The sequence below is a fragment of the Salvelinus alpinus genome, chromosome 7 (genome assembly GCF_045679555.1).
Source record: "Salvelinus alpinus chromosome 7, SLU_Salpinus.1, whole genome shotgun sequence".
Lineage (NCBI taxonomy): Eukaryota > Metazoa > Chordata > Actinopteri > Salmoniformes > Salmonidae > Salvelinus > Salvelinus alpinus.
In genome coordinates, this window is record NC_092092.1 from 71214005 (window position 1) to 71239712 (window position 25708).

The 25708-nt window shown below is 43.7% G+C and overlaps 3 protein-coding genes across 4 annotated transcripts; 1 reads left to right on the plus strand and 2 right to left on the minus strand.

The window, feature by feature from the left end:
- Positions 1-1661: 1661 nt before the first annotated feature.
- Positions 1662-14029, minus strand: LOC139581585 (M protein, serotype 24-like). Its single transcript, XM_071411511.1, has 10 exons — positions 13848-14029; positions 11938-12186; positions 11094-11290; positions 10134-10237; positions 9869-9936; positions 9440-9707; positions 7987-8115; positions 2755-2877; positions 2348-2483; positions 1662-1985 (listed from the first exon to the last, which is right to left on the minus strand). The coding sequence occupies exons 4-10, from the start codon at positions 10134-10136 to the stop codon at positions 1711-1713; spliced, it is 1002 nt and encodes a 333-aa protein (XP_071267612.1). The 5' UTR covers positions 10137-10237; positions 11094-11290; positions 11938-12186; positions 13848-14029; the 3' UTR covers positions 1662-1710.
- On the plus strand, positions 3783-20307 carry LOC139581588 (protein RD3-like). Of its 2 annotated transcripts, XM_071411514.1 has the most exons (4): positions 3783-4096; positions 15273-15412; positions 16066-16370; positions 18652-20307. In XM_071411514.1, exons 2-4 carry the CDS (start codon positions 15380-15382, stop codon positions 19016-19018), a joined length of 705 nt encoding a protein of 234 aa, XP_071267615.1. In that variant the 5' UTR covers positions 3783-4096; positions 15273-15379; the 3' UTR covers positions 19019-20307. The 2 variants fall into 2 exon arrangements, with proteins under 2 accessions (XP_071267615.1, XP_071267616.1); XM_071411515.1 differs by lacking the exon at positions 15273-15412.
- On the minus strand, positions 19513-24593 carry LOC139581586 (syntaxin-5-like). Its single transcript, XM_071411512.1, has 11 exons — positions 24440-24593; positions 23675-23911; positions 23464-23534; positions 22725-22780; positions 22548-22618; positions 22213-22329; positions 22039-22095; positions 21722-21806; positions 21486-21592; positions 21287-21408; positions 19513-21166 (listed from the first exon to the last, which is right to left on the minus strand). The coding sequence occupies exons 2-11, from the start codon at positions 23735-23737 to the stop codon at positions 21007-21009; spliced, it is 909 nt and encodes a 302-aa protein (XP_071267613.1). The 5' UTR covers positions 23738-23911; positions 24440-24593; the 3' UTR covers positions 19513-21006.
- Between the last annotated feature and the right edge of the window lie 1115 nt (positions 24594-25708).

Consider the following 25708-nt stretch of genomic DNA (forward strand, 5'->3'; position numbering starts at 1 on the left):
CAGGGCTGTACATGGTGTGTCCGTCACTACGGACGTGTTGCTGTTGGAGCCCAGAAACCTCAGGATGTTCCATCTGCTCCTCAGAACGTGTGACAGTTAAATGGTCCGATTTGAATTTCTCTGTGTTTTCAACTGTCTCTTCACTCCTGCTTGGCTGAGCAGACGCCTTAGAATCCACCATCTTCGCTGCCTCATATTCAACAGGATGGTTGCTCGGAGTGGTAGTGCTGTGTATTACATAATACAATTCTGTGACACAGTTTTTCTGTGGAGTGGGCAGCTGACTACCCTCATCACCTGCCTGGTTACCTGGCTCTGTCTGGCCACCAGCTTGGCCTGGGTCTGTCTGGCTCGCCCAGCCTCCTTGGCGCTCTCCCCACCCAGATGCTCCACCTCCTGGGCTAGCTCTGAGGCAGAGAGGCCTCCACTCTGGAGCTCCATGGTGGTTTCAGCCTGATCTGAGGGAGACACACCCCTCTGGGCCTCCACAATGGTCTCTCCCTCACCAATAGGTCTGGAGAGATCTGGAGCTTTGGTCAGAGTTCCGTATTCCTGGATCAGATCAGCTGTTGTTGCTGTTGCCTGGGAGACAACAGTGTTCTGCGGGTTGGTATTCTCACACAGGAGATGGTGCTGGTCTGGAGATGGTAGTAGCTTGTAGTCAGGGACAACGGTGTTGTTGTTGGAGTTAGAGGTGATGTCATGGTGCAGGGTGAGGTGTTTTTATCTACCATGTTCTTCACTTCAAGACGTCCACGGTTCTTCAGTTCCTTCAACTCTCCCTGGAGCTCTTCCAGCTTGACAGTCAGGTCAATCGTTCCTTCTATCCCTTTGTTTTTCAATCTCTTCCTCTCCTCCTTTTCACTTTCTCTCTCCTCCCGTTCTACCAAGAGCTGTCTTCAACTCAGCCAGCTGCTTTTTTAGCTGGAGGTTCAGCAGCATGCTTTCCGACTCCCTGTCCTCTCTCTCCCTCTCTTTCCTTTCCTCCTTCTCTCCCTCCCCCCTCTCCCTGTCCTCTCTCTCCCTCTCTTTCCTTTCCTCCTTCTCTCCCTCCCCCCTCTCCCTGTTCTCTCTCCCCCTCTCTTTCCTTTCCTCCTTCTCTCCCTCCCCCCTCTCCCTGTCCTCTCTCTCCCTCTTTCTTTTCCTCCTTCTCTCCCTCCCCCCTCTCCCTGTCATCTATCTCTCCTGACCTTTATCTCAAGTTCAGCCAGTGTCTCCTTCAACCTCCGTGTCTCTGCTCTCTCTAACTCCCTCCTCCTCTCCTCCTTCTCTCTGGAGGTCTCAGCCTGGGAGGCATGTTTGCGGCTGAGTTGCTTGAGTCTGGTCCGGGCCTCGGCCTCCGCTCTGCGCTGTGTCTCCAGATCCTCCAGTCTCCTTTGTAACTCATCCTTAACGTCCTGCAGCTCTGAACGCAGCTCTCGGTTCTCCCTTTGTAGGTCTCCCTCAGCCCCGGTGGTCTGGGCTCGGGGTTTGGAGTGGCTGGACAGGGTCTCGCTCTCGTAGTCTGTGTCGGAGCTAGCGGACCTGCTGAGGTGGGGACTGTGGTCTGTGTCAGAAAGAGAGCTCTGTGTGCTGAGTGAGTTTTTGTCCTTGGTGGACGCATCCTTTCCAGGGATGCAGCCATCTACTACCGACTCTACCTCGTCTTATCTCTCATTCTCTCGTTTCCTCTCCTCCCCTTTCCCCCTTTCTCCTGCCCTCTTTGTTTTGTCAGAGTCTGTGGATCCAAACGGAGTGATGTGCTCTGAGTCGATGCCCTCGCCAGGCTCTCGCTCTGTGGGGTACTTTGCTCTCTGTCCCTCGTTCCCTCTCCTCTCGCTCCTCCCTCGCTTGCTCCCCTCTAGCAGGTCTGTTGGTCTGAGCCGAGGATGTACGTGGGGTGGTGTGGCCATGTCGTGGTTGTGAGACCGGGGCAAAGCTCTGTCCGGCAGGGCTAAACGGGACTGGAGCCATTGGAGTAGCAGTGGGTTGGACCGTCTTCTGGTCTGGAAAGAGGAATAGGGAAATAAACAAGAGAAAGAAGAAATGATCAACCACATGACATATTATCATTCAAACTGCCATATTAATTCAACAAAATGTTAATCATTTGGATAATCAACCAAATATCCGGGTGTAATACCGCTGAAGGTCAACAGGTGGCAGCAGTAACAAGAATAACAGCTTGTGCAGCTCAAAGGAAATGAGTGACAACAGTGTAGGAATGATGTCACTCTTTTGTTAAGTCAAACACGTCCTGTTCAAATTTCCTAACGTTGAACAGACAACAGCACTGTCCATCGTCTCTAGTCATCAAGGATAAACAACCCATTATCAACAACAGCCCTCTTTCCTCCCGCCTCCTCACCTTCTAGTTCTTTGATGCAACCGAAGGCCTCTGCCAGCTCCTCAGCCAGCTTCTTCACCTCCTCCTCCAGTCCTGTCTCTCTCCTCCTGTTCTGCTCCAGTGTTACATTCAGCCCCTCCCTCTCACACAGTGACTCCTACAGGACAGCAACAGGAGAGAAACAGCACATTCACATGCATGACGTCAATAACTATGTAATAACTATGCAATATCAACTACATAAACAACTTAATAACCAACCTATTCTTTATATAACAGCAGACAATTCTACAGCAATAACCTAAGGACTAAATTATTCAGTGACTTCATAATGCGGCCACAGCATAGTTCATGCATAATAGATTGACATGTCCAGACCAAGGACACAAGAGTCTGTCCATCTGTAGCTCATAATTGTATGTGTATACCGTTAGTTTGGTTTGTGTTTGGGCCTCTTTCTTCTGGCTCTCCTTCAGTTCCCCCTCAGTCCATTTGACTTTCTCTTTCAAAGCGTCTATATCCCTCTCCAACGCCTGCTTCTGAAGGGTCACCTGGGAGAGAGACAGGAATATTACTCCATAATGGAGGAAGGAAGTACTCACTAAGGAAAAGGTGGGGACCGGGGAGGACTATGAGAAGATTACATATAAAAGGAAGTTGAAAAATGGACTCTTGAGAAAGGGGAAGGGTGGGAGGGGAGTAGACACGGGAAAGCTAGCCACAGGGAAGTAAACAAACAGGGTCTCTATCTCCCTCTCTATCTAAAGGACAGGTCCTGTCGTAAACAACACATCTCCTGAAAACATCTGTCTGATGAATCAACAGCCATGCCACATGCAGTTACCTGCACAGCAGAGACAGATGGGGAAACTATCAAACCCATCAGATACATATTAAACATGATCAAATCTTTTTTGCTTACATGAGGTAACACTTTGGATACACTTGCATGCCATGGATAAAAACAACAGATGAATACCCCTACAAATTGATCAACCAATTTGAGGTTAATCAATTTGTGCAATGTCATTGTTGTTGCATGCATGCAGGTCTTAAAACCTTCTCAATAGGGGGGGGCGCTATTTCCACTTTGTAAAAAATCGTTCCCAAATTAAACTGCCTCGTACTCAATTCTTGCTCGTACAATATGCATATTATTATTACTATTGGATAGAAAACACTAGTTTCTAAAACAGTTTGAATTATATCTGTGAGTAAAACAGAACTCATTTTGCAGCAAACTCCCTACAGGAAGTGAGAAATCTGACATCGAGGGCTCTGTTCCAGGGTCAGTTTATTAATTTGCATGGAATCTATGGGTCTACATGCACTGCATACGCATTCCCCTAGATGTCAGTAGGCAGTGAGAATTGGAATGGGGTGTATAGCTCTATCTGAGGCCGAATAAGACCTGTTGGAATGACGCGACCACTCTTTCCTTTCTTCACCATGGCGCGAAAGGGTCACCTGGATTGCGTTCTGAAAAGCTGTCGTTATCGACGTTAGATATCTCCGGCTCTGATTTTATTTGATATATGTGTTAAAAACATAATAAACTAGTTATATTAAACCGAGTTATCAGTTTATATCAGTTGATTGCGATTTTCTGTATTTTGTTTGTTATGCGTTCTGGTGAGTTGGGCACTTCCATGCCGCATGGCCAGCTTTGTTAGCTAAATCGACAGATGAAGACGACATTCTACAACCGAACAACGATTATTCTGGAAAAAGGACACCTTGTACAAGATTCTGATGGAAGCTCATCAAATAGTAGGAACCATTTATGATATTATTTCGTATTTCTGTCGAAAATGTTTAGACTATATTCCGCCCAGATTTCGGGCGCTGTCTTGCTATAACGTAAGCTGTATGTCGTACTAAGGTTATTTTTAAAAATCTAACACAGCGGTTGCATTAAGAACTAATGTATCTTTCATTTGCTGTCCAACCTGTATTTTTTAGTAAAGTATATGATTAGTTATTTGATTAGATGATGTGAGTGTCAGAAATATATCCGGATTATTTTGTGCAGTTTGGCTAGTATTCACATTGTTCAACCACGAATTGTACCGCTAAATATGCACATTTTCGAACAAACCATATATGTATTGTGTAATATGATGTTATAGGACTGTCATCTGATGAAGTTTGAGAAGGTTAGTGAAAAAATTAATATCTTTTGCTGGTTTATTCGCTATCGCTAACGTGCCTTGAATGAATGCGGTTGTGTGGTAGGCTATTGTAGTAAGCTAATATAATGCTATATTGTGTTTTCGCTGTAAAACACTTAAAAAATCTGAAATATTGGCTGGATTCACAAGATGTTTGTCTTTCATTTGCTGTACACCGTGTATTTTTCATAAATGTTTTATGATGAGTATTTAGGTATTTCACGTTGGTTTCTGTAGTTATTCTAGCTGCTTTGGTGAGACGTGTGATGGTGGCTGCAATGTAAAACTATGATTTATACCTGAAATATGCACATTTTTCGAACAAAACATATGCTATACAATAAATATGTTATCAGACTGTCATCTGATGAAGTTGTTTCTTGGTTAGTGACTATTTATATCTTTATTTGGTCGAATTTGTGATAGCTACCTATGCAGTAAAAGAATGGTGAAAATATGCGGTTGGGTCTTTCGCTATCGTGGTTAGCTAATAGAAATACATATTGTGTTTTCCCTGTAAAACATTTTAAAAATCGGAAATGATGGCTGGATTCACAAGATGTGCATCTTTCATCTGGTGTCTTGGACTTGTGATTTCATGATATTTAGATGCTAGTATTTACTTGTGGCGCTATGCTAGGCTATGCTAGTCAGCTTTTTTACTGATGAGGGTGCTCCCGGATCCGGGATGAGTACCAAGTAGAATTAAAGCAACTATTCCCTGTTTATCTCCATGCTGTGAACCCAAAGCCCTGAAGTCACAGACCTTCCAGCTTGGTACGTTTAACTCTCAAAGTGGCCACTTTAAAAGCAACGTGAGAGCATATTAAAAAGCTTATCAGTAATTAAACATGACGTCAATGTGATTTGAGGCAGCTAGCGAAACCATATGTACTGCAGTTCTATTGTGTTCAGTGTCTATTGGAGAGAAAGGAAGAGAATGGACACTTCCCAAATGGCACCATATTCCCCATCTGTGGGCCCTGGTCAAAAGTAGTGCACTATAGTGGGAATAGGGTGCCATTTGGGATGAAACCAATGAATGCCTTATCAGATTGAACTAGATTAGATACAGTGCATTTGGAAAGTATTCAGACCCCTTGACTTTTTCCACTTTTTTTTTTTTTTTTTTTTACTTTATAGCCTTGTTCTAAAATGGATTACATTATTTTCCCCCCTCATCAATCTACACACAATACCCAATAATGACAAAGTACTTTTTTTTTTTTTTATTGGAGCAAATTTATTAAAGAGAAAAAACTGAAATATCACATTTACATAAGCATTCAGACCCTTTACTCAGTACTTTGTTGAAGCACCTTTGGCTGCTTTGAGTCTTGTTGGGTATGACACAACAAGTTTGGCACACCTGTATTTGGGGAGCTTCTCCCATTCTTCTATGCAGATCCTCTCAAGCTCTGTCAGGTTAGTTGGGGAGCGTCGCTGCACAGCTATTTTCAGGTCTCTCCAGAGATGTTCGATGGGGTTCAAGTCCGGGCTCTGGCTGGGCCACTCAAGGTCATTCAGAGACTTGTTCCGAAGCCACTCCTGCATTGTCTTGGTTGTGTGCTTAGGGTCGTTGTCCTGTTGGAAGGTGAACCTTCGCAATAATCGGCGGTCCTGAGCGCTCTGGAGCAGGTTTTCATCAAGGATCTCTCTGTACTTTGCTCCGTTCATCTTTCCCTCGATCCTGACTAGTCTCTGACGTTGAAAAACATCCCCACAGCATGATGCTGCCACCACCATGCTTCACCGTAGGGATGGTGCCAGGTTCCCTCCAGACGTGATGCTTAGCATTCAGGCCAAAGAGGTCAGAGTTCTTTGGGTGCCTTTTGGCAAACTGCAAGCTGGCTGTCATGTGCCTTTTACTGACGAGTGGCTTCTGTCTGGCCACTCTACTATAAAGGCCTGATTGGTGGAGTGCTGCAGAGATGGTTGTCCTTCTGGAAGGTTCTCCCATCTCCACAGAGTAACTCTGGAGCTCTGTCAGAGTGACCATTGGGTTCTTGGTCACCTTCCTGACCAAGGCCTTTCTCCCCCGATTGCTCAGTGCTGGGCGGCCAGCTCTAGGAAGAGTCTTGGTGGTTCCAAACTTCTTCAATTTTAAGAATGATGGAGACCACTGTGTTCTTGGAGAACTTCAATGCTGCAGAAATGTTTTGGAAACCCTTCCCCAGATCTGTGCCTCGACAAAATCCTGTCCCGTAGCTCTACGGACAATTCCTTCGACCTCATGGCATGGTTTTTGCTCTAACATGCACTGTCAACTGTGGGACCTTATATAGACAGGTGTGTGCCTTTCCAAATCATGACAAACCAATTGATTTTAACACTAGTGGACTCCAATCAAGTTGTAGAAACATCTCAAGGATGATCAAGGGAAACAGGGTGCACCTGAGCTAAATTTTGAGTCTCATAGCAAAGGGTATTTTGTTTCTTATTTTTTATAAATTGGCAAACATTTCTAAAAACCTGTTTGTTTTCACTTTCTCATTATGGGGTATTGTGTGTAGGACTGATGAAGACTTTATTTAATCCATTTTAGAATATTTCTGTAACGTAACAAAATGGGGGAAAAGGGAAGGCGTCTGAATACTTTCTGAATGCACTGTATATTACTGAGGTCAGGCCTGTGGTTGATTCACTAGATTGTGGTGACTGACTGGAGGAACTGGAAGTGATTCATTGTTTATCATTCATGAACTAGTGCTTGAAAAGCTAGACATGTGTAGAGGTGGGGATGGGAATTATTCTCAGTGTAGAGGTGGGGATGGGAATTATTCTCAGTGTAGAGGTGGGGATGGGAATTATTCTCAGTGTAGAGGTGGGGATGGGAATTATTCTCAGTGTAGAGGTGGGGATGGGAATTATTCTCAGTGTAGAGGTGGGGATGGGAATTATTCTCAGTGTAGAGGTGGGGATGGGAATTATTCTCAGTAAGTATTAAGTAGCACCTGTGAGCCTGGAATAACCAAACATCTCTTTTACTGTAATGTATAGCCATTTTTAAAATGCACACCAAAAACATCACACCATTCCTTAACCTTCATGCACCTCCACATGCTCTTCCAGCCTCTAGTGTAAATATCCCTCATGCCTCCACCTGCTCCCACCACCCCTCCTTGGATGACAAGGACGACTATGTCAAGATGAGTTGTTTCTCAGATGACAACAGCAGATCAAGTCAAAAGGTTCTGAACACAGTCAGTCACGCCAGTATTACCTTCCCTGTTCAACACTCCACTGGGACAAACCAAGAGGGGAGGAAAAGAAACAGAGTGAGACGGAAAGCAAGAAAGAAAACCAGCTAGGGCAAGAAAGAGAGAGAGGAGTGACATTGGTTCATCAACCTTGAGAGCAGCACATTGCTAAACTCCCTTCTGAGAAAGAGAACAAGAGGCAAGAAAGTAGAACAAATAGTTCAGACAAGACATTTTGAAACCCAGAGATATGAAAACAGTGAAGTAGAGAAAATGTGTGTGTGTGTACCTTCTCAGACTGGGCCTGTAGTGTGTAGTGTTCTAGTCTGGTCTGCTGGACCTCCTGGTTTAGTTGATTAACATCCAGCTGGTGCCGTTTCTCCGCAGACTGACACTCTTTCTGCAGCTCCAACAAGTCCTGCAATACAACCAGCATCATATGTAGAGGAGACAGACACAATCCCCATCTCAGTGGGGGGGGGGGGGGGGTCTTCCTGGGGGGCATACACTGAGTGTACAAAACATTAAGAAAACCTGCTCTTTCCATGACATAGACTGACCAGGTGTGTGTGTTCTGTTATACATCTGTGTGGATGTGATCAATCTGTTTATTCCAGTTCAGAATTAAATCAATTATTGTATTTTAACAGCAACAGTTCCAACCTAGACAGGTATGTAAAAGTGTTTTTAAATGGGGAAAAATAAACATGAAAAGATATTTATTGGTATTTCATTGTTATTTATTTGTCTGTATTGCATTTTCTTTAGGCATAAAGGCAATGAAATGTACCGATATTTTCGTATAGATGCATATTTTTCTAAGCTTGGCTCCCAGGAAAACACAGAATTTCTCATTTGGGTTGCAGGCTGAAAAAGTGTAAGAACCCCTGGTCTAAGGCACTGCTTCGCAGTGTCACTACAGACCCAGGTTCACAAGTCATGTGAAATCCATTTTAAGCTCATTTCACAGTACATTTGAGCAGTCTTGTCTCCTCTGTTGAGGAACGCAGTGTCTGTACTGAAAGGCCAGTAATTAAATGTATCTGGAGCCATACAGGATGACACAAAGCCCATCACTGCAGATAGCTGTCAGCCGACCAGCAGGAAAGACAATGGGGGGTATTCAGGCTAGAACACACTCTCTATGACTCACACCTAAAGCAAACATTGGACTGTGTCTCCCTCTGCCCTCCTGCTGTCAAAGGAAGCTAGCTGTCTTTACTGGTTTAACTTTAACTGCATCCTGCCTGCCCCAAACCAGCACTCAAAAAACTAATATACCCATATTATTGCCCTACTAAGGAAAACAAATACAACCCATATTATTGCCCTACTAAGGGAAACAAATGCAACCCATATTATTGCCCTACTAAGGGAAACAAATACAACCCATATTATTGCCCTACTAAGGGAAACAAATACAACCCATATTATTGCCCTACTAAGGGAAACAAATACAACCCATATTATTGCCCTACTAAGGGAAACAAATACAACCCATATTATTGCCCTACTAAGGGAAACAAATACAACCCATATTATTGCCCTACTAAGGGAAACAAATCCTCAGATTCTTGGAAATACTAGAGAGAGATTTGAAGCCAGACATCAGAATGTATCAAATATATGATGTTGGGACATACAGTATATGATAAACCAAGGTGCTTGGAGTGGAGTCTGACATCAGAACACATGACTGAACTGGCAATAAGTGATAACAAAGGTGACAAAGTGACACGTACTGTCTGTCTCTCTCCTGAGGTCCTCCACCATCCCACAACCCCCAGCATCCTGTCCTCGTCTGATGACATTGCTGGAGGGGAGAGAGGGAGATGGAGGAGGAGCGAGTCGTTCCCTGGTGGAAGGCTTTTGGTCGTCCCGTTCCCACGGAAACACAGCCGAGGGAGTGGAGGAGTCTGATTGGTGGGACGGACGCCGGTGGGGCGTGCCCTTGGCTTGTTGTTGTTGGGGCGTGGGCGAGACGCCAGGGTCTGAGAACTTGAGCTGTTGCTGAAGGTGGGATGGAAAAAGAGGAATGAAAACGAGTACAGCTACAACACTGGGTTATAGAACCGGGAACACATATGCTAGGATGACAGAGAATACAGTGTGGTCAGAACATGTGTGGCTGGTTGTACTGAGAAGGCCTCAGTTTTAGGTATTGAACTCACTCTGACGTGTAGTGCTTTATTGTCCCCCTCGCCACCGCTGTATCCCTGCCTTTCCTCCCGTCTCCCACCTGCAGGACCATTCATAGTTCATTTACTCAGCAACACTCAGACTCAGCTAAGAAAGAGCTCTCCTGACTGAGGACCAAAGGGAGAGAAGTCTAGGAGTCCCATGGGAGAAAATATAAGGAAGATAGCAAGAGAGAGAGCAAGGGAGAAAAAGGGTGGTGTAGGAGGAAATCAAGCGAGTGAGAAGAGTGTGCTGTACCATTGTGGTCCCATGGTGATGTCATACTCCAGCATGGGGTGGAAAACAACATGGATTCTCCAGAGCTTCTAGTGTTCTGTAACTTCTCTAGATCCGCCTCCAACCTGGGAGAGAGAGAAAAGAGGCAGAAGGAGAGAGAGAACATATGAAACTAAGAACAGGGTTTTCTGTTTTAAATCAATTTTGCCATGTGGCAGAGATAAAGATTTGCAGTTTTAAAGCAAATTTCCTGCAATTCTACACATCTTGCTATGGCTTATGCTATCTGAGTAACTCAAACATAATAAAATCAATGGCCATGACAAAAATATTTCTGATTAAATAATTGAAATTTTGAATTCTCCCTGACTAGCTTTTATTTTGGTGATTGTTAGTTGTCAAAGTTTATACTATTTAAAAATGTATAGGTCCATTATCTTTTCTACATACTTTATATCTGGTTTTAGTCTGAAGTTTACACTGAAAACTTTTTTCCATCCCAATATTTTTATTTTTGGATCCTAGGCCTACTTGTTGTATGAATTTGGCATCTATCGTCCCACAACTGTAGAAGAGTCTGTTTGGAATAGGCTAGTTCTTTCTCAACAAGCTGACCAAATGAATAGGTAGCCTAAACTTTGCTACTATAGTAGATTGAGATAGGCTAGTGATTTTGCTGTTCGTTACTCGTCTTGTTGCTGAGGAAAAGTAAATGTGGACAGTTATTCTAACATGTTCAAAGTGCACATCAGAATTCAGTAAGAAGGACCGCACATCATTGCATCCTCGACTTGCATGTTCTGTTAATATGAATTACCATATTATAACCCTTATTTCTGTCATTCAGAGCACCGTGGGTGGAAGCCCTAATCAGGTTACTGGACCCAATGCATATGGTTCCAGTAAATAAAAACGTTGCATGTCAAATGTCCGGTAAATTAAAATGTTGCATGTCAAATGTCCATAGCTGCTGCTACTCACCTTTTGACCTCCTTTTCGAGGGTGTGTGTGAGGGTTTGTGCCGAGCCCAGCTGTCCCTCCAGTGAACACATCTGGGCCTGTTTCACTTGGAGATCCTGAGAGAGACGCTCCCGCACACAGACACCTGCATGCGCCTCCTCACGAGCCACCTGTAACTCCCTCTGTACACAGTGCAGCTCCCCGCGCACCTCCTCATACTGAAGAAGAGAGAGGAGAGGTAGAGAGCAGATGGGCAGACATTTTTAAAAAAAAAAATTTTTTTTTTTTTTTTTCACCTTTATTTAACCAGGTAGGCTAGTTGAGAACAAGTTCTCATTTGCAACTGCGACCTGGCCAAGATAAAGCATAGCAGTGTGAACAGACAACACAGAGTTACACATGGAGTAAGAGAGGAGAGAGGAGAGGTAGAGGAGATTGGCAGATGGAGAGGAGGGGAGAGAAGAGGTAGAGGAGAAGAGCAAACAGAGAGAGGGTAGATATCAGCTCAATAATGTCAGGAAACCAGGAAATAACAATTTAAAGAATACCAGGAAAAACACAATTTACTTCCTGACATTGTAGTAGTACACACTAGTCTGGGTGCCAGTCTGTTTTTGCTTTAACCAACTTGGCATGACAACAACATAGCAATTGGCTAAAAGCAACAACAGACAGGTGTTTAGGCTACAGCATGAGAGGAAAAGCATGTTAAGAGTATTAAACCAGCTGAGCAAAGTGCTGCATTGTTATTGTTGTTTTATAGCTCAATATCCTATCTCTACAGTAATCATCTCCTAACTCAGATGACAACTTTGTCTACCTCGTGAACTGAACACAATACGTTAACTTAACATAGGTCTCGTACCTTGACAGTCTGTTGAGGGAGGTCTGTGTGCTGTCCAGCTGCAGGTGTTTCTGCTGTCTCTCTCTGTTCAGCCTCTCCTGCTGGACCTGCAGCTCCTTGACCTTCTGCAGGGCCCGGACAGACAGGCCCACTGTCCAGTCCTCCTCTGCCCAGCTCATCCCCTCCCGATCAGAGTAGATCTCTCAGACACCAGGGTTGGTACACTGGAGAACCAGCCTGGTAAGACCAATACGCCCCAGGAAGTTAAGGCTGGAACAGAAAGAGACAGTGATGTTGAATAAAGTAGAGAAAAATAGGAAGAAGAAGAAACATCTGAACATGCTTCAATCCATCTTGCAGCTTGCCTTAGTTTGAACCGTGTAACCAAGCTTGTCAGTTTCCACCAGCACATTAACACAACACAGACAGCCTTCTTCAGGGACAAGCCACTTTTCAGGAGGCATGCTGGATTCAAATCCAACTTAAATGAGTGTTTAGTCTTATGTTTATTCTTCTACACAACACTGTGTGCATGTTTTCACTTTTGGAGGAGCCTAAGGTTGAGACAGCTCCTCTGGCTTATAGCCATGACAATAACACAAGCACAGAGGCACACAGAGATGGTTTGAGCCGAGGGCAGACGAGAAAAATGAAGAAAATCATGATTGAGGATCATGATCTAACCCAGAGTCCTCCAAACTCAGCCCTGGGGAATCCAAGGGGTGCACATTTTGTTTTTTGCCTTAGCACTACACAGCTGATTCAACTAATCATCAAGCTTTGATCATTTGAATCAGTTGTGTAGTGTTAAGGAAAAAAACGAAATGTGCACAGTTTGGGAAACGCTGATCTAAGCGAACCCATCAAGGCTCAATCAAATCAAATCAAATTCATTTGCATCAAGTCCCTCCATGCAAAGGTGTGTAGCTATGCACCCTGCTGCCACCATGCTGTAACTGCAGCTCTGGCTACAAATCGATAGGTAAAGACCGCATCCCAAATGGCACCTTATTCCCTATTTAGAGTAATACTTTTGACCAGGGAAACAAAGTACTGCACTATAATAGGGTGCCATTTGGGGGGACAGCCAGAGAGAAAGCACAATGAATTTCCTGCTTGTCATTACCCAATGGTTATATCAATGTTTGCATAGAGTTTGTCTGTAAAGAATGAGTAAATTAAACGCCACGTAAATAAAAGATGCTGGGTTGAACTGAACTGACAACAGGTCAGAGAGTAGAACGGTATAATCCTACACAATGACGACATGACAGTCACCTGCACTGACAGTGATAATGTTGAGAATGGCAATGTATGGCTGGCACTGCAATACTATTGTTTCAGTCTTTCTCTAGTGTGACAACAATCACATTGTGGTTAGAATGAAAGGTATGCCAAGTAACATGCTGCTTTTAAACCTTCCTTCATGCTAGGTAGAGGCCATAGTGCAATTCACAGCTCAAAGTTCAAAACTGTTTACAGTATTTAGCTACAACTGATCATAGCAACAAAGTTCCTTGGCAATACTGCATGACAATAAATAATAACGTGTTTAGGAGACAGCAACGTCCCTCAGACGAACAAGTCAGGAAAATATTTAGAATCGGTCTCTAGCCAGGATTGTCACGCTTGTCTTCAACCACCACTTGGATGAAATCAGGACTGTGGAGTAAAACAGTATTGTTGTCTGTTTGATTCACTGAAACACACCATGCAACACTCAATGGCATTGTTTTGAATATTCAAATAGTAACGTTAGCTAGCTAGTATCAACTTATATTTACTTTAGCTAGATATGTAATGACAGTAGAAAGAAAGTAAAGGACGTTAGCCACCTAGACAGTATTGACAATTCTACACTGGATTATTTTGCCAGCCAGCTAGTTAGTTATCCAATCCAGACTAACCATTAGACCGGTAGGATGAGTTACCATTTATGTCCAGATCCAGTTTATACTGATGTAAAATCCAAATGCTCCAACGCGACAACTTCAGATCCACTCAGATTTGTTCATTCACAGGTGGCAGAATATAGGTTTAATGGAAGTATTTCTGCAGCAGCGTGACTGGTGATGGCTTCAAAATCTACTAGCGTTTCAACTCAACAACTGCATGCAACAAAAAAAAACGCGAGTCTCGTGCAGCCCAAACCAACAAAAAACGATTTGACACGAGGCGGCGGTCAGTAACGTGTGGTCAGAATGGAGGAGGATATTAACCTCTTTGATGACACCTAGCGATGAAAGATTGTACTGTATGATGAAACTATAAATAGAGAGAAAGCTTTTCAAGAGGGGTCTTAAGCTTTTCTTTAGTCTTCGACCACAAGTTATTCTATTTTCAATCATTTCAGACATTATACTCGTTGCAGAAAATATAAAGAGATCCTTCATTATCTCTTGATACAAATTCTGTCCATGTTATGTCCATATTGTAATATTAGGCCCACTGACTGGTTTGTGAAACAGATACATATTGATAAATTGCCAAGGTCAAGGACAACACATTTTTGAACATTTGATATGAAAACACAAGCATCTGAAAGAAATGTTCAGACTATAACGATCATGTTCCGATTACATAACATGAGTGTGTCATCCAGTATATGCCATCTGAGTGACGCTCCTCCCTACCCCCATCCACCCACCCACCCATCCAACTCAGTCTCTCTCAGTAGGCTACAACAAACTCATCAACCTGCCGTCACTCTCTCTTACTCACTCTCTCTTTCTGTCTCTTCCTCTCTCTGTCCCCCCCTTTTTTCTCTCTTTCGCTCTCTCTCCTTTTCTGTTTCTCTCTCTCTCTCTCTCTCTCTCTCTCTCTCTCTCTCTCTCTCTCTCTCTCTCTCTCTCTCTCTCTCTCTCTCTCTCTCTATATATATATATATGGGGACGTGGTTACTTCTCTAACCCCCCTTGGTTTCCACACCACTCAGCATTGAGGCGGCTTTACCTCATGCGCAGACCTAATCTCAGATTACGCTCAAATCCAGACGACGATACCTGGAACTGCATCGGAGTTATTAGGATGAGTTATTAGTATGAGTTATTAGGACGATGATCATGATCTAAATATAATAGTTTTTGATGTTACTATTTTGTCACTAATGAGGTAGTTTTCCTATATGTGCCTAGGTCTGCCAGGAAGAGTGTAAATACCTTGCCAATGTCACACTCAGCTCACTATGGGTCTAGGGGTTCTATACATATTTATCTGGGATTTATCATTTCAACTTAATCAAATGCAAGTATCATTGACAAAACCCACACCATTCCTTTACCAACCAGCATCCAAGTAGAGTCATTAATCGTGATTCCTCGCTGAAGATATTGCTTGTGTTTTACTGTATATTTAAGGTCCAGTGTCTCTGTTTTGATTCACCGATGACATAACAAAACTGCTGTGACCCCCCCCTGCTGCTACGCTGCTCTAGTTGGCTGACTGGATATGTACAGACTGACACATGTCTAGCAACACCTCCATGTGTGCTTATGAGGTTAGTCCTGTTGTGAGGTAAAATACCTGTCAATCACTCTGTATATTAATACAGGATTACATTCATTGTCAATCCCGAACAAACACACGTGCCTATTTGCCACGGACCTTCGAGGTAGCAAGGTGGTCAGTTAGGAGTGTGTAGCAGTGTGAAAGTTTCGAATTTTAGATTTTCTTTTGAACAATTCATTTCTTCCAGCTGCATACCAAAGACAACAGAAACATATTTTTTATACTGTGAAATTATGTAATTGTCTGCTTATTGATAAGAGGATTTGTAACAAACAAAGAGACTATTCAATAATTGACTCATAGAATTTTGTAAAGGTAAGCTATCAAACTTTTGTTTGACTACAGGTAAATGTACTTTTACATTGTGTCTTGAAAAGGGCAGGACATCTTAAGACAAAAATACAGTGTTGCAGTGATTCTAATTACCTGTAGTTGCAGTTCTCTCAATCAAGTATCATATCCCCAGGTGTGTTTCTCTACCTAATGAAGCACTTATCTGATTAAGATTTAAGAACAAATTTAAACAATTAAGATGCATAAAACATTTACTTTACGCATTTTTTCTATTAATATCCTGTATCGTATAGCATGAATTTGCAGCATGAAAACAGTTTCAAGAACTTGTATTGGTCCCATCCCTAGATGTTCCCCTGGTCAGCAGTTTTTTCTCTGGAGCCGAAGGTGCCTGGACAGCGTACGGCAGAAGAACTAGTCACCAATACTCTGATGCTGGAGCTGGGTGCCATGGTGAAGCGCACTGAACGTATCCGCCTGGAGAGGGTGACACAAGAGGGCCGGCGCCGACGCAGCTCCTCCTCTGCTGACTACAGATGGCTGGCCACTGCCCCCACCCACCAACCCTACGAGCTGACCCCCCGAGACCTGATAGAACTGCAGGACCTGTGTGCCAGGGTGCCACCATCTCAGTGTGGCCCTGTCATTGTCAGGTGGGACTTCGTACCTTATTAGTGTCAGAGAGGTGTATGTACACTACACATCAAATGTTATTTGTCACATGCGCCAAATACAACAGGTGTAGACCTTACAGTGAAACGCTTACTTACCAGCCCTAAACCAACAATGCAGTTTTAAGAAAATAAGTATTTAAAATAAACTGAAGTAAAAAAGAAAGAAAGAAAAAGAAAGAAAAATAGAAAATAGAAAATAATTGAGCAACAATAAAATAACAGTAGTGAGGCTATATACAGGTGGTACCGGTACAGAGTCAATGTGCGGGGGCATCGGTTAGTCGAGGTAATTGAGGTAATATGTACATGTAGGTAGAAGTAAAGTGACAATGCATCGATAATAGAGAGTAGCAGCAGCGTAAAAATGGGGGTGGGGAGGTTCAATGCAAATAGTCCGGGTAGCCATTTGATTAGCTGTTCAGGAGTCTTTTGGCTTGGGGGTAGAAGCTGTTTAGAAACCTTTTGGACCTAGACTTGGTGCTCCGGTACCGCTTGCCGTGTGGTAGCAGAGAGAACAGTCTATGACTAGGGTGGCTGGAGTCTTTGACAATTTTTAGGGCCTTCCTCTGACACCGCCTGGTATAGAGGTCCTGGATGGCAGGAAGCTTAGCCCAAGTGATGTACAGGGCCGTACGCACTACCCTATATAGTGCCTTGCGGTCGGAGGCCGAGCAGTTGCCATACCAGGTGGTGATGCAACCAGTCTGGATGCTCTCGATGGTGCATCTGTAGAACTTTTTGAGGATCTGAGGACCAATGCCAAATCTTTTCAGTCTTCTGAGGGGGAATAGGCGTTGTCGTGCCCTCTTCACGACTGTCTTGGTGTGTTATTTTGTTAGTTTGTTGGTGATGTGGACACCAAGGAACTTGAAGCTCTCAATCTGCTCCACTACAGCCCCGTCGATGAGAATGGGGACGTGCTCGGTCCTCCTTTTCCTGTAGTCCACAATCATCTACTTTGTCTTGATCACATTGAAGGAGAGGTTGTTATCCTGGCACCACACTGCCAGGTTTCTGACCTCCTCCCTATAGGCTGTCTCAACGTTGTCGGTGATCAGGCCTACCATTGTTGTGTCGTCAGCAAACTTAATGATGGTGTTGCAGTCGTGCTTGGCCATGCAGTCATGGGTGAACAGGGAGTACAGGAGGGGACTGAGCACGCACCCCTGAGGGGCCCCCGTGTTGAGGATCAGCGTGGCGGATGCTTTGTTACCTACCCTTACCACCTGGGGCGGCCCGTCAGGAAGTCCAGGATCCAGTTGCAGAGGGAGGTGTTTAGTCCCAGGGTCCTTAGCTTAGTGATGAGCTTTGAGGGCACTATGGTGTTGAACACTGAGCTGTAGTCAATGAATAGAATTCTCACATAGGTGTTCCTTTTGTCCAGGTGGGAAAGAGCAGTGTGGAGTGCGATAGAGATTGCATCATCTGTGGATCTGTTGGGGCAGTATGCAAATTGGAGTGGGTCTAGGGTTTCTGGGATAATGGTGTTGATGTGAGCCATGACCAGCCTTTCAAAGCACTTCATGGCTACAGACGTGAGTGCTGCTGGTCGGTAGTCATTTAGGCAGGTTACCTTGGTGTTCTTGGGCACAGGGACTATGGTGGTCTGCTTAAAACATGTTGGTATTACAGACTTGATCAGGAACAGGTTGAAAATGTCAGTGAAGACACTTGTCAGTTGGCCAGCGCATGCTCAGAGTACACGTCCTGGTAATCCGTCTGGCCCCGCGGCCTTGTGAATGTTGACCTGTTTAAAGGTCTTACTAACATCGGCTACGGAGAGCGTGATCACACAGTTGTCCGGAACAGCTGATGCTCTCATGCAAGTTTCAGTGTTATTTGCCTAAATGCGAGTATAGAAGTTATTTAGCTCATCTGGTAGGCTTGTATCACTGGGCAGCTCATGGCTGTGCTTCCCTTTGTAGTTCGTAATTGTTTGCAAGCCCTGCCACATCCGACGAGCATCGGAGCCGGTGTTGTAAGATTAAATCTTAGTCCTGTAGACGCTTTGCCTGTTTGATGATTCATCGGAGGGCATAGCGGGATCAATGCCATACTTCTCAATGCCATGGGAAGAATCCCGGAACATATTCCAGTCTGTGCTAGAAAAACAGTCCTGTAGTTCAACATCTGCGTCTTCTGTCCACTTATCCTGAATGTCTCAGGTAGATAATGGAGATGGATTAATGATCATCAGGTCCACCTTTATCTCTCTATCAACATCAAACAAACTCCTTTTTTACCTTTGTCCTCTCCCCAGGTTCAGGAATCTGGTGACAAAGACAGAGCCGGAAGTTTACGAGGTGGCTCGTCTGTTCCGCACGGTTCTACGTGACTGTGTGGAGGGAGAAGAGGAGAACGAGGAGATGAGGACGAGGTCAGCCGGCTATGACAAACAACGCAGCAAGAGCCTCTCCTTTGTAACCTTCCGCTCCAAGTTCCGCCCCGCACCCTTCAGGGGCGTGGGCCTGGGTGGGTCGCGCGGCAACCTGCAGGATGAGTCAAACTGGTACGAGGAAGAGGTGGAGGAGCAGGAGGGAGCAGCGAATGTGGCGAGAGCGGCCAGGAAGGGGAGGAGCATGAGCATGCCTGATATCACCCCCATCGAACAGAGTGCACTTGGCTGAGAGAGGGAGGGACAACTGCTGATGTAAAAAGGGCTTCATAGAATACATCTGATTGATTGAGGAAGGGAGGAATGGGACAAAGAAAGGAATGTCGAGAAAAGATTAAGTCAAATATGTCTCAAGATGAGACATGCAACATGGACAGCTCACACCTCAGCAGATTTCCACTGACTCTTTAGACAAAAAGATGCAGCTATATCAAACATATACTAGAGTAGAAATGCAAGCTTAGCCAGCAGATGTATGCCATAATATTTCTAACATTGTGAATTACATTTTCTGAATGTGTTAACACGTGAAATGCATGCAAAATTAACTAGATTTTGAATGCATAAAATCAAACCTTATTTTTCAACAGATCCTTGATGAGTTTGTGTGGATTCAATACAGTGGGTCCATTACTACTGTTCCAGTCCTTTGGTTGTGATGGTTACTCTTTAAGCTAATTCTATTAACCTTCTATTATACTCTTACTCAGTAAAGAATTAGAGTCCTTTGTACTTCCCCATAGTTATTTTTAATATGCACTTATTTCCAATACATTAGCACTTTATACACTGTAGAAGTCAAGGCATTTGGCAAAAAAAGGGAAGAAATAGGTGTTTTCTTATTAACAAAATTCTGGTTGTTAAATAATCGCCTGTACATAAACGTCTGTCCTCCGAGACGTCTGTCCTCAGAGATAGAGAGGAAATGAAGAGGACAGTCTCCAATAAAGCAGTAAGGCCCAAACTGACCAGTTGCAGAGAAGTTTGGTAGAGAAAGTCACTTCACTAGTGTACATTCAGCACATCATACCCAGTCATAACCATCAACATGTCACCTGTTAATAACAGCTGTTATAACCTGTTAATAAGGGTTTCTCAAGCGACAATACAAAGTAATGACATATGGTGCCATTTGAGACCCATCCTATTCCCTATTTAGTGCACTACTTTTGTCCAAGGCCCATAAAGCTCTGATCAAAGTAGTGCACTGTATAGGAAGTGGCATTTGGGACACACAACAGGTAACAGTATTCAAACTGACCCCAGCTGACTTGCTGGCAGGTAAACCAGATCATCTAAACTGTTAATTCTGCAATAGCAGAGTTATGTAATTTGTTATAAACTGTTTGGGTCTGACTCGTCACATTGCGTTTATGATTGGATCTATGAAGGGAATGTCCTCTTCAGTTTAAACCACCTTTAACCCTCCCGTACTTCATAAAACAGCTCCTACCACAGGTGTCTTGTCACATTTCTTTGAAATTGAAAGTACCCATTTGGCAAATAAGGAAGCTTGAAAGCCCCCCAACAAAACAAAAAGTGTTTTCACTCATGCGTGGTGTGAATGATAGAGCGAGAAGTTCTTAAAGTCCCTCTCTTTAATAAGAGGATAATAATGAGGAACAAAAACTAGAATACATAATTACAATATGAGAAAGAAAAGTCCAGTATTTTGTGTGCTCAGACAGCAAGTTAATGAGTAAGCCCTTCCTGTCTTACCACCAATCAACACTACGAGGAATAAAATAAAATTTACCAAAAACCAACACTAGTTTGCAGAATCAAACCATTAAATAGCAATTTTTGATTAAATGTTTTATGATGATTTAGTCTCTAAAGTAACAAAGAACAGAATGACAAGAATTCTGGTCATATTCTGGTCAAGTGTTTCGATACCATATCCTTTTCATTACAGGTATTTCATTCATCTCTGTGGGGGGAGAACTACTATAATTTGTTGGTCTACTGGACCTCAAGTCCCAAACCATCCAATAACACTCCATTCCCACTGCCCCGTTGCTGTGGTAACCCCTCATCTCAGTCCAAGCTTTCCCATTGTCTTATTTCAGACAGCATGACCCCGCCTGAACTATTGCTCGACTACTGTTTTATAGGAGTGACAACCTATCAGGAGACACTAGGAGTGACACAACCTCAGACTTTCCCCCCCCTTCCTTCTCTTCTTTATGATTCCCTTCTTTCTCTGTCGTTTCTCCCTGCTCAGGCGAGGAAGACCACAAAGACGATGAAGAAGACGATGAGGACGAGGAAAATCTTGACCATAAGCCAGCGGTTGGAGGACACAGACTGGAAGTACTTTAGGATCTCTGTGTGAGCCATGTCCACGTTGAGCTGAGTGTCCTCCACGTTAGCATCAATCCTACAGGGAAAGACAGGAACATACACATAGGGCTTTAGAGAAAGATCTGGCAGTCCTCAAGCATCTCAAAGTTCCTCCTCTGTTCTTCCTTCCCTCCTCCCCCACGTATCCCTCCCTCACCTCTGTACTGTCTCCTCCTGCTCCTTCACCATGTGAGCCAGCTGCTGGAAGATGGAGCCCAGCTCTACGATGGTGCTCTCTATGTTTTGCATGGTGTCTGCACGGCTCTGGATGTACGAGTCCTGCACCACAGAGAAACAACATTATACTAACACAATGACGCACACACACAATACAGGTGATAATAAAGTGTTTGTACCTGCTCATCAATGAGCTGGAGCTGTAGAGGGTTAGACTGGTTGTCCATGTCGATGGCCACCTCACTCCCCATACTCCTGGACTCATCCTGCATCAACACTGAACTCTCTGGCAGAGGAGATAGACAGTTGATAGAAAATAAATGTTCTGTGATTGAAATTCCAAGAGACATTTATGAAGTCATCTGGTGTAGGAATGAGAGGCTGAAGGTGAGATAAACATGGTGTTGTATCTTACTGAAGTTGTTGGCGAGGAGAGGAGAAGAAGAGGAGACAGGAGGCTGAGAGAACTGTTCTCTCCTGCTCTTCTGCTGCTTCAGGTTCTAGAGACAGAGGGACAGAGAGTGTAATGTTTACTGTACATTTTTATTGTTTATTATCTACTTCACTTGCTTTGGCAATGTTAACATATGTTTCCCATGACAATAAAGCCCTTCAATTAAATTAAAAGAGAACGAAAGAGAATGAGAACGATAAACGCAACCTAGCGTTATTAGAATTCTTGAGGTTCAATGGTAGAAAGTTCCAGGGGCTGGAAGTTCCAGTGAATCTTACCTCTGTTCTTACTTCTAGAACCGACTTGAAGTCATTGGACATAGATGCCAGTTTGGACTGCAAAAAACAAAAACCTGGTTGTTGATTATTAAAGCCTCATGTTTCATATGGCTACATCATTTTACTCATCCACATCAGTTACATAATGCAGTAGAGAGGCACTGGCAGTCAGACCTGCAGGGAGACAACGATGGTGTTGGAATGGGTCTGGATGTGTCTGCCGCTGGGAGCTCCACGTGAACGAATCAGATCCTGCAGCTGGGCGATCTGCTTGTTCAGGCTGTTAATGTCCTGAGAGGGGAATGGGGGAGACATACAGAAGAGAGTCATACAGGGCACAGCAGAGTTACACAGACTGCGCCCACTAAAACAGCCAAGTTTGCCTCTTGACTAGAGATTCCACCTGACTGACTGGTCATCATGTTTGCCATTTATAGTTAATGACGAGAGACAGCCGACTGATTTTATGGTATCTGTGTCAATGCAATAAATAAATAAATACATCTCACCTGCTTGATGATGTAGGTTAACTCTTCAATCTCCACTGCCTTGTCATCAAATAGAGATTTTCTTTTAGCCACTGAAAAAGGTCAAAACAGTCATATATCCAGAACCTTGACAAAACAAGTTACTCAAAATTGTTATTCATGAGAAATGTTAAAACATAAATATTGCCATATACTTACATATAGTGAGTTTCTCTAGTTTAGCAAACGTATTACTCAAGTCTTTTCCTATTCTCCTGGAGGGATTCAAAACAACAGGAGATTGGCATCAGTCATAGGCCAAAACATGAAAACAGTGAAAGGAATCTGCTAACGCATGTACATAGCTGCATGAAGGTGTACTTTACCCTGCACCTTAGAGACTTCTGCCCTATGTACATAGTCATGGAACACATACTGTTTTACCCACTTCATATGTATATACTGTATTCTAGTCAAGGCTCATCCTATATAACTACTGCCGTAGACACTTTTTCTATTCATATACTGTCCATACATACCATTGTATTCATAAATATATATTTATATTCCGGAATCTGACCTTGGTCGTTCTGATATTTCTTATTTTTGAGATTTGTGTGTTTTGTATTGTTAGGTATTACTGCACTGTTGGAGCTAGAAACATAAGCATTTCACTGGACCTGCTATAACATCTGCTAAATATGTGTATGCAACCAATACAATTTGATTTGTAAGGTAAGATAACAGAAAAGAACAGACTGCATTCCAAAGAGATCACACTGAGCTACAATGTGATCACATCACCATGGAGAAACTAACAGCAACAACTGGCTATTTACTAAACTTCAAATCAGACAAGTGTCAGCGACACCTCTGAGAAAATGGGTTGTGCACTGTAAATTAGTTGGCTGGCTCTTTGGGTGAGATTGGTGGCAGTGGCACTGGTAGTTGGACTCACTTGGCCATGAGGGTGAAGTCACTGCGTTGCTTGAGCGCACTGAGGGCCGGCTTGGTGGGCTGAACACCATTCTGCAGAACGAGAGAGAAGCATGAAAATAGTGATCATTGTTCCAGATTACATGAGGGAAAATGCATAAGAAACTATCTCCAGGCCTTGATCATTTGGATACTTCAACATCACTGCCCTTGGGTCTCCCATACCTACATACCTGTCTGGTCTGTAGGGATTTGCAAGCGGACTGAAACTCATTGGTGCGATCCCTGCACGTCATCCTGGCGCAGGTATATCACCAGGAAGGGTCTGAACGATCTTGGTAGTGTCCTGGAGACGGTCCGTGCTCCGTGGAAACAGTCGCTACACCTCCTGACGTCAATTCCTAACAACGAGGCGTCGATCCGTGTCCATTGATGCTCACATATACATTCTCAATGTACACACATCTGTACTGATAGGGGGAACAGAAACAAATTAATTCAAGTAAAGTGACATTTTGCTAGGTGGTCACCGATGCCCCGCGCTGCCTAAATAACTTAATTATCTAGCTAGATATTTACCAATACTATGTCTCGGTTTCACCAACAAATCTGAGCTTGGCCAGTTTATTTAGCAATTCAGCTTGCTCCCCACATAATAGCCAGCTAGTAGCAAGTTAGCTAACGTTAGCATAGCCAACATTACCACTGAAACTGAAACAAATGTTACCAGACACTAGCATGACAGTGATACAATATCAAATTATTGCTAACCTTAGCTAGAAAAAAACGTGTCATTTACATGTTCTTAGGCATTGAGCTATTTCGTTACTCCAAGCTAACGTTATTTAAAGACTCCATCACAGCTGATGATGTTTTGCTAACCCTAAGCGACGTGGCTTGAATGTTTTGTTTGAAGAACGAAAACTTTCTCTCATAACCACTCAAATCAAACGTATATATCTAGTTTTACTCGATAAACGTTATAAAATTCAACTTACTATTAGTGAACTTCCACAAGACTTCACAGATATTTCGATGTTTTTAGCAAGCCGTCTGATGGAATGAAAGTTTGAATCCGGGTCATTTCCGGATGCTGACGTCATTGCCACGTCCACCACTGCTTGAGCCCCAGCCAAAATACACCACCAGATGTCGCCATATGTTATGTTTTGTAAACAGATATGTCAACTAATGCAGTATTCAAGCCAACTTGCTGTTTGTTATCGTTTCTTCTAGGTTTAAAGGCGGTTGACATACAATACATGTTGCGTTACTGCCACCGAGTAGACTGGGGTATAAAATCCCTTATACTTGGCTTGGAAAAGGAAAACATTTTAATCATAAACAAATACCTTACCATCTAACCCACCCAATTCCACTACTTACACCTATCTACTCCTACCTCAGGCCAAGGGCCTGGAAGAACGGGAAACCACAACTCTACACCCTGTAACTCTTCTGATGTCCAGTTTCAACTGTTCTGCCTGCGGCTATGGAACCCTGACCTGTTCACCGGACGTGCTACCTGTCCCAGACCTGCTGTTTTCAACTCTCTAGAGACAGCAGGAGCGGTAGAGATACTCTCAATGATTGGCTATGAAAAGCCAACTGACATTTACTCCTGAGGTGCTGACTTGTTGTACCCTTGACAACTACTGTGATTATTATTATTTGACCATGCTGGTAATTTATGAACATTTGAACATCTTGGCCATGTTCTATTATAATCTCCACCCGGCACAGCCAGAAGAGGACTGGCCACCCCTCATAGCCTGGTTCCTCTCTAGGTTTCTTCCTAGGTTTTGGCCTTTCTAGGGAGTTTTTCCTAGCCACCGTGCTTCTACACCTGCATTGCTTGCTGTTTGGGGTTTTAGGCTGGGTTTCTGTACAGCACTTTGAGATATCAGCTGATGTACGAAGGGCTATATAAATAAATTTGATTTGATATTCACCTTCCAACATGACAACAACCCTAGGCACACAGCCAAGACAATGCAGGAGTGGCTTCAAGACAAGTCTCTGAATGTCCTTGAGTGGCCGAGCCAGAACCCAGACTTGAACCCATTCGAACATCTCTGGAGAGACCTGACAATAGCTGTGCAGCGACGCTCCCCATCTAACCCAACAGAGCTGGAGAGGATCTGCAGAGAAGAATGGGAGAAACTCCCCAAACACAGGTGTGCCAAGCTTCTAGCGTCATACCCAAGAAGACTCAAGGCTGTAATCGCTGCCAAAGGTGCTGAAACAAAGTGCTGAGTAAAAGGGTC

Bases quoted from the DNA above. Each gene is read 5' to 3' on its own strand.
- LOC139581586 (XM_071411512.1), bottom strand. From the start codon at position 23,737: ATGACGTGCAGGGATCGCACCAATGAGTTTCAGTCCGCTTGCAAATCC. The intron at 23,535-23,674 runs GTATGTAGGTAT...CTCGTTCTGCAG, and splicing joins AATCCCTACAGACCAGACAG to AATGGTGTTCAGCCCACCAA. The intron at 22,330-22,547 runs GTGAGATGTATT...TTCCCCTCTCAG, and splicing joins TAACCTACATCATCAAGCAG to GACATTAACAGCCTGAACAA.
- LOC139581585 (XM_071411511.1), bottom strand. The intron at 9,708-9,868 runs GTGAGTTCAATA...TCCCACCTTCAG, and splicing joins ATAAAGCACTACACGTCAGA to CAACAGCTCAAGTTCTCAGA. The intron at 2,878-7,986 runs GTACACACACAC...TCTCTCTCCCAG, and splicing joins TACAGGCCCAGTCTGAGAAG to GTGACCCTTCAGAAGCAGGC.
- LOC139581588 (XM_071411514.1), top strand. From the start codon at position 15,380: ATGTCTAGCAACACCTCCATGTGTGCTTATGAG. The intron at 15,413-16,065 runs GTTAGTCCTGTT...TCCCATCCCTAG, and splicing joins CCTCCATGTGTGCTTATGAG to ATGTTCCCCTGGTCAGCAGT. The intron at 16,371-18,651 runs GTGGGACTTCGT...TCCTCTCCCCAG, and splicing joins TGTGGCCCTGTCATTGTCAG to GTTCAGGAATCTGGTGACAA.